At 33.9% G+C, this 8,172-nt stretch overlaps 1 protein-coding gene across 2 annotated transcripts; it reads left to right on the forward strand.

Annotated features, from left to right (window-relative positions):
* Positions 1 to 2,815: 2,815 nt before the first annotated feature.
* On the forward strand, positions 2,816 to 7,260 carry LOC131621988 (transcription factor TGA9-like). 2 transcript variants are annotated; one of them, XM_058893045.1, is made up of 11 exons: positions 2,816 to 3,074; positions 3,140 to 3,300; positions 3,408 to 3,597; positions 3,835 to 4,059; positions 4,234 to 4,278; positions 4,456 to 4,593; positions 4,683 to 4,722; positions 4,813 to 5,084; positions 5,220 to 5,441; positions 6,120 to 6,262; positions 6,374 to 7,260. In XM_058893045.1, the coding sequence occupies exons 2-11, from the start codon at positions 3,191 to 3,193 to the stop codon at positions 6,459 to 6,461; spliced, it is 1,473 nt and encodes a 490-aa protein (XP_058749028.1). In that variant the 5' UTR covers positions 2,816 to 3,074; positions 3,140 to 3,190; the 3' UTR covers positions 6,462 to 7,260. The 2 variants fall into 2 exon arrangements, with proteins under 2 accessions (XP_058749028.1, XP_058749027.1); XM_058893044.1 differs by having other exon boundaries at positions 3,146 to 3,300; positions 6,374 to 7,258.
* The last annotated feature ends 912 nt before the right edge of the window (positions 7,261 to 8,172 follow it).

Below are 8,172 nucleotides of genomic sequence, written 5' to 3' on the forward strand. Positions count from 1 at the left end.
CATTTAGTTTTTGGACCAAAGAGACATTCTCAAGGAACAAATTTTCAAGTTCCTCCTGAACAGCGGAAAGTGGTGCCTTCGTAGAAAATAGAGTGACCAGAGTAGAGGTTGGAGCTTTATCATTCTTTGGTACTTCCATCACCATGAGTTTTACTTGATTAACTAACGAGTTGGGGAGATTGGAGGCACTCAAGGCATCACCTATATCGGTAAGAGAAAGAGAAGCCTTTTGTACATCTTCCATGTACATGTCTTACTGAAGCGTCAGGTTATGAACATTCTACTTTAATATTTGTGTCTCCTTACGACACTAGTTAGATAAAAGAAAATCCTAACGACTCGCCCTACCAATGGCCAGAACGGCAGAAGCTCTTCGAGTGTAATACGCCATATTTAAAACTCCTTCTCAATAGCCTTGTCGGTTAGATTAGCAAGGTAAGAGTAGTCATCTTCCGAAGTAGACCCATGGTGATCTTTTAGAGTATGGGTCCCTGGCCTAACCTAGAATATACGATCCGAAGGACCCGATGTATGAGACACCATCTAAGAATTACCATGATTGCCAACATCAAAATCAGACTCTCGAGGTAGTCCCTCCCGGAGAGCCTGGCCGAGGCATAATCCTCACCATTCACTTCGAAAGAGGAGTGTTAACCGGTGTTGGAGTGTTCTAAGGACCAGTGATCTTCGGGGCCACTCAAATTCCCTTCTTCAATTTTCAGATTATTTCCTCATCCTTTATCGAATATGCATACAGCAACAACTAAAAGAGAAGAGCATTGCAAATAACACAAACACGGGGAGCTCACCAAAACGATTATCCTCTCTTCCTTGGTAAAAGCATACATCAATAGGAGGGTTTTAACAAGTCGTTTTAAGCATTTATTTAAGGTTTCATCATGAGGAATAACACCCCCAACGTAACCCAAATCTTTGATGAAGGTGTTCAATTGTTTTTTCAGATAAAGCTACTCATATGACCGGTCACTTTCCTTGTAGATGTGTGATTCATTACCTGTCAGAAAATGACATTGGTTCCAATACTTATGAAATAAACACGCACACATGTTCTCTGCCCCGGTTGCTATGCTGCATATTATCGAATGAGCCTATTTATGGAAAAGAGCAACCATAGAAAAACCAATTTTCCAAATACTTCATGTTATTCGTAAACACTTCGAAATAATGGGCAACATGCACCATTGTGATTAAGCCCTAGCCATACGTGTGGTTCGCTAATTTATGTTGTAATCTGATAAGATAAAAGAAAAGGGATATAGAGGATGGTCATCCTATATAATCGCACAAGTATTGGAAGACTTTAATGTAAGCTTAACTCACTAGGTTCAACTGTGAATGAGCGGTCATTAAGTGGTTTATAACCTATATTTTGAAACTATTGAAAAGCAAACAGAGACCCAAGATCAAAAAAGTGCACTCATAAAAAGAAATTACTCACCCGCCATACTTACTAAAAAATCCTTTTATCTTCCTCAAGGGTCGGTACACCCCAATCTGAGGAAAGACCCACGTCGAGTAAGGCCCTCTCAAGACTATCTTCACTAGAAAATGTAGTGATAATTGCGAAATGACATAATCAACCCTAGAAGAAGAAACGTCCTCTTTCAATTTTTGAATCATGCTTGACACAATTTCCTTTAACTATAGAAAATGGTTTGTTTTCGACATACAAATGACGAAAAAAGAAAAGGTAACGTCTTGAGAAAATATAGAATTAACTCCTTAGAGATCGCGTGATTACTTACCAAGAGAATGATAATAAGCATTATCAACGTCCTAGATCGCCTCAAGAAAACACTCAAGTACTTCAATTTTCAAAGATCACTATGATAGAAACTATGAAAAGACATATGAAGCATGAGGCACATTTAAGTCGCAAATTCCCAACGACATCAACGTCACCTCTTAACTTTCGATTAAAGTCGGGTTATAGCCAACAAAAAAGGATAAATGCAACAAAAGCCCTCACACTACAAAGTATAGGCAATGGTTTGGGGGACAACTGTTTTGGATAGGCTAGAAGGCCCAACAACCGTGATTTAGAGAATGGAAAAATACACCATGTCACCTGCAGGATAGAAGCGTCATCATGGGTTTGTTGGCAGGCGATCTGAAGTAATGATCCATCCATCGGCTCCCTCTATCATACGTTTGAAGATCAACGAGCAGTTGTAACGACTCCACTATATAAAGAGGAGACACTCCATTTTCCAGCTACAATTCAAATTTAAACTTCATTCACTCATCTCACTCACATAGTAACTTAAGTATTGGAGTGTTAACTTTACAGATCAATCTCTCTTCCCGTATTGAAAACTCAAGTTCATCATTGCATCTCACAACCTTGAGATCAATTATGATTCTCTAGCAGAATATATATATATATATATATATATATATATATATATATATATATATATATATATATGTGTGTGTGTGTGTGTGTGTGTGTGTGTGTGTGTGTGTGTGTGGATTTTCTCATATAATACAAGCTAGAAATTATATTTTAATTGATTACTATATACTCTGAAGTTAAAAACCAACATAACAATTTAGGATGAAACACGTTTGACAAGTTCAAACATGATTTTGAAAAGTACAAACAAGATAATTAACATAATGAATATAACACTCTTTATTTTAATTTTAAATTATACTTAATCTTACACAAAATATCTAATCTAAATTAATTCTATATATGCATTTAAAATCAATTTTTATTCATCTATAAGTGAAACTAAAAATAATATTGTAGACACATAAATAAGCTTCTCAACCTAAGTATTTACATCTAATAAAGGAGAGTTACAAAGCAAACCAAACACACTTATCAATCTAGGTTTCTTCCTAGAGAAGAAGAAAAGAAAGATAGAGACACTCCATAAGAGATAAAAATGTTACAAAATGTAACTTATATATAAGAAAAAGACTTCACTATCTTCTTATAGCAACTTATATATTACTACTTTGACAACAAAGTTTTGATCTTTCTCTCCTCTTCTAATTTGTCCACATAGGATCCTATTAGTCCTTAGAATTCCAAGGAAACAAAGGTAAATAAGTGGCTATCTATGTTCATCTTTTTGTGACCAACTTTTTTCTTATGAATTTTTGTTAGTTTCAGCTTCAAGGAAGATGAAAAAGTTCTGAACTTTGATCATAGTTTTGCATGGCTAGTCATAGAATTAGAGAGATTGGTTTATCTGAGTCAGGACCTTCAAGTCAACATGTCCCTTATGGTGTTCTTCATGGAATCACTAGCTCATCATCAACTTTAATGTATTAATTCTTCAATAATTTCTCCATCTTAGTGCTACTAACACTTAAATAATTAAAGTTGCTTTAATATATATCTTTTTCCATTATAATTGTTTTTGTTATCTTAGGAATCAAGGGTCTGCTTTTGATTTTGGAGAGCTTGAAGAGGCAATAGTTCTTCAAGGAATCAAGATAAGAAATGATGAAGGAAGCAAACCAGCAGCTACACTTGAAATGTTTCCTTCATGGCCAATTAGGTTCCAACAAACACCAAGAGTTGTTGCTTCTCTCACTTCTCCATCTTTGACCAATCCATATGTAAACATCATTCACATAAATATTACTTCCTCGGGTCGTTATTATAAGAACAAACCCGCCTTTTAAATACGCTGATTAACTTATGTATAGACTAAATACTTTAATTAGTCGATGTATCTAAGAAGTGAATTTTTTCTTATAATAAGAATTAGACGGAATATTAATTTTGTTTGAATTTCTAAATATAGTTTTGAAAATGATGTTTTTTTTTTTTTTTTTGTGGATATTGAAACATAGGGAGGTTCAAAATCAGGAGGTGAAAGTAGTGATTCAGGATCAACAGAGATTCAATTTGAAACAGATTCACCATTAAGTATAAAAGCATCTTCTTCTTCAGATCATCATCATAATCATGGTTTTGATCAGATTCAGCAGCAACAGGAGATAGCAACAACTGATGAAGCTGCTTTAAGAACAGGCACATCACAGAATCAGTCAAAAGCCAAATCACCTCAACAAAAGGTTCTTAATCTCTCTCTCTCTTCATGTTTCCTATACTGAGACAAAACTTTAACACAGATCCCAACAACTCTCAGAAAATCAAAATAACTCAGAGTTTTCCTGATGAATAAATAAATTCTGACAAGATAATAATATTAATAATAATAATTCATTTTGTGATTGTTTTTATTGCAGAAAAAAGGAGCTGTTTCCACATCAGAAAAAACACTTGATCCAAAGGTTTTTTAAATATCACACAAACATGTTTATTTCTAACATATATTATTATTATTATTATTATTATTATTATTATTATTATTATTATTATTATTATTATTATTATTATTATTATTATTATTATTATTATTTTCCACAAACTATCACTGTTTTTATTTTTATGGTTTGATTTGTCATCAGACACTAAGAAGATTGGCACAAAATAGAGAAGCTGCAAAGAAAAGCCGATTAAGAAAAAAGGCTTATGTACAGCAGCTCGAGTCAAGTCGATTAAGATTATCGAATCTCGAACAAGATCTTCAAAGAGCGCGATCGCAGGTATATACATATTTTTCTCACACATTTGATATGAAAAATTTAAAAATACATCATAATTATTATTTTGTGGTGTTTATTTTATTTTATAGGGACTATTTTTAGGCTGTGGTGGTGGAAATATAAGCCCTGGTAATTAAATATTATGATATTTTTCTGATTTTTTAAAATGTAGTTTAATTTATAAGCACGAATAATAGATTATTATGTTAATTGTTGTAGGAGCTGCAATGTTTGACATGGAGTATGCAAGATGGCTAGAGGAAGATCAACGGCAGTTGACCGAGCTTCGTGGCGGGCTGCATGCAGCATTGGCGGATAATGAACTTAGAGTGATTGTTGATGGATATCTGTATCATTACGACGAGCTTTTCCGCTTAAAGGAAGTCGCTGTTAAATCGGATGTTTTTCACCTTATTAAAGGTATTTGGACTTCTCCGGCCGAGCGACCGTTCATTTGGATAGGCGGTTTCAAGCCCTCCGAGCTCATCACGGTATGACGTTCAATCTGTTCAATCTATCAGTATCAGTTTCTGTCAGTTGAACTAGGATACGCAGATAAAAATATTTTTTTTCATTGTATGTTTAAGAATGTTATTAATTATTGTATATGATTATTTTGTGGTTAGATGTTGACACAACAATTGGAGCCTCTAGCTGAGCAACAAATAGTAGGGATAATGGAGCTAAGACAATCATCACATCAAGCAGAAGAAGCTCTCTCTCAAGGCCATGAACAGCTCCACCATTGTATCGTCGACACCATTGCCGGAGGGCCGGTCATTGACGGCGTTCAACAGATGGTCGCTGCCATGGCCAGAATCTCCAACCTTGAAGGATTTGTCCACCAGGTACACAAATATACATCAATTCTTAACTAGGGTTTCTTGTTGACTGTTTTATTGGTTTTTCAATAAAATTAAATTAATTATTAATTTATTTTAAATAATATGTTTGACTTTAAATCTATCTACTACTTGTAATTAATTATTCCATTAATTATTTATTGTCAATTTTTGGAAACTTTAGTTTATTATTGCTAGGTTATATCTAGCTTCTAAGGTGCATGAATTGGATCAAAACATTGAGTGCTAGGTATTTGATGTAAATTTTCTATCTTAAAATGTTTCAATCAAAAGTTGGTTTAATACAATGATGGGTGGATGAATGTATATAAATACAATAACCCTAAGTTAGACTTATAATCATTAATATTTTAATTAAAAACCAACTTGCCTCAAATAATTTATCATTAATCAAATTCCAATAATATAAAGTAAAAAACTATATCATATGTTTCAACCTCTTTGATAGCATGATGTACTTGTCCATATGTGTTAGTCCTAGATAAGGGACCCACTCAAAGGGTAGTTGGTGTTTGATTATTTTATTTTATTTTTATTTTACATTATTGACTAATATTCTATTCTACTCTTTATATTAAATTTTAAACTTGATATTTTTGTTTTGTATAAACTCAATTAGCATCTTGCTTAGGAATAATTAAATTATTTTTAATTTGATTGAAGGCTGATAATTTGAGACAACAAACACTTCATCAACTATGTCGAATATTGACTGTCCGTCAATCAGCAAGATGTTTTATTGTAATCGGAGAATATTATGGACGTCTTCGAGCTCTCAGTTCTCTTTGGGCTTCGAGACCACGAGAGTAAGATAAATAATTATTATATATATTATTTTTATTTAAGAGATATTTTAATCATCTTCATCTGTTCCATTTGAAAATTGAGATATCTTAATTATTTTTTTGTACTTGAAGGAACTTGATGAATGATGATAATTCATGCCAAGCAACAACGGAATTGCAAATGGTTCAACCTTCACAAAGTCATTTCTCTAGTTTCTGAAATATTAATATGTAATTGATTGATACTAATTATTACTAATTAATTAGCTTGAAAGCTTCTTTTTGCAAGTGGATATCTTTGGGTTGCATCATCAAGAATATATATTTATTATCTTTGTGTCTCTATGTTTTATTGTAGTTGCATGCTTTACACAAGTGTGCGCATGCATATGCCATATTTTAATTGGTATATCATGAGTAAAATAGTGATGAAAATCGAGTCAAATAGAATATGGTGGATAAAAAATGAAGTGGGTTTTTGGGCGTGATTCATATGCTATATGATATTATAATATGCTTGTGTGATACGATATATCAAGCTATGTTTCGTTTTTTTATGAATGGCTTTTGAGGTATGCAGAAGGGTGGAATAAATTTGAAGGGCTGGTTTTATATGTAAAAGATTGTTGGGTTTCTTTTAATTTAACTTCATGAAAGTTTAACACTGAAAATGTTGTTGCAATGCCAAGCAACTTGTATTTCACTTAGAAGAAGATAATTGGAGATTGGGTTATGTCTATGGTAAGGAAGAGGATTATTGGGTTTCTAAATATATAATTAGAAAATCAATTAATTAACTTTTAAAACTTACGAGTTGTGATAGTCTGTGATCTTACGGGTTGATCGGAATTTGAAGTGGGTCAAAGACTTCGTCTATAATGGTGGAATCAAGGAGGAGGGGGTGTACCTGCAAGACACTCTGATGCTAAAGTCAATAAGAGTTCAGAGATACGTGAGAGTGTTTTGAAGATAAAATTTGAGTTACCCGACCCTCTCAAGAGAGAGGGTATTTATACTGCCCCCAGCGCATGGCCATTGGTCCCTATTTTTGGGTTGGCCATCCAAGATTCAAGTCCAAAAATAGGTGACTGCAAGGAATTCTACGTGAAAGCAGGGACGGGAAGCTCGTGTATGTCATCCTTGAAGGCTGCCCGGGTAGAGTGAAAACTAGTTGTTGGTCCGGGCAAGGATGCAGTTATGGGCAGCGGTGGTTTGGTTGGCCGGGAGGATCAGCCGACCACGCGTGCTCAGACAAGGAGCAAAAGGGGAGAAAGTATTTCCTTGGCCTCGCCGATTGACTGATCTTTTGGGCAGTCCTGAACTCCGAAAAGGATTGGATCGTGCTTAGCTATTGGGTCAGTCCAAAAAAGTTTGCTTGTGTTGCATGTCACTTACTTACAACATAATCAAATTGTCATTATAGCTTAATTACATTACTAATACTCCTCCTAACTAAAATCAATTAATCTTCTTATTCTCTTCAATCATTTAAGACATTGAAACCTTGTTTTCTTCAACAGTTTGATTATAATATCTACAAGTTGTAGTTCTGAATTGAAATATTCAATCTCTAACTTCTCCTAGTCAATGTGGTCTCTCAGAAAATGTATTTTCTTTCTATTTGATTCCTCCTTTTATGGTTTATTAGATGATTTGATAGATCAATTGTTGATTGGTTGTCAACTAACAAATTGATCATCATAACTTCACTAACATTCCACTTTTTCAATAGCATTTCAATCCACAATATTTAGTAGACTGCACGTAAAACTACAACATACTCTGTATTATATGATGATAAGGCCATTATCCCTTCTTTTTTGGAGCTCCACAAAATTGGAGATGCTCCAATTATGTACAAGTACCATGTTGTACTTTTCCTATCATCTTGATCTCCCCTCCCCCCTAATATGATTCAAAAGAGCCATAAG

Source organism: Vicia villosa, unplaced genomic scaffold (assembly GCF_029867415.1).
Source record: "Vicia villosa cultivar HV-30 ecotype Madison, WI unplaced genomic scaffold, Vvil1.0 ctg.000020F_1_1_5, whole genome shotgun sequence".
Lineage (NCBI taxonomy): Eukaryota > Viridiplantae > Streptophyta > Magnoliopsida > Fabales > Fabaceae > Vicia > Vicia villosa.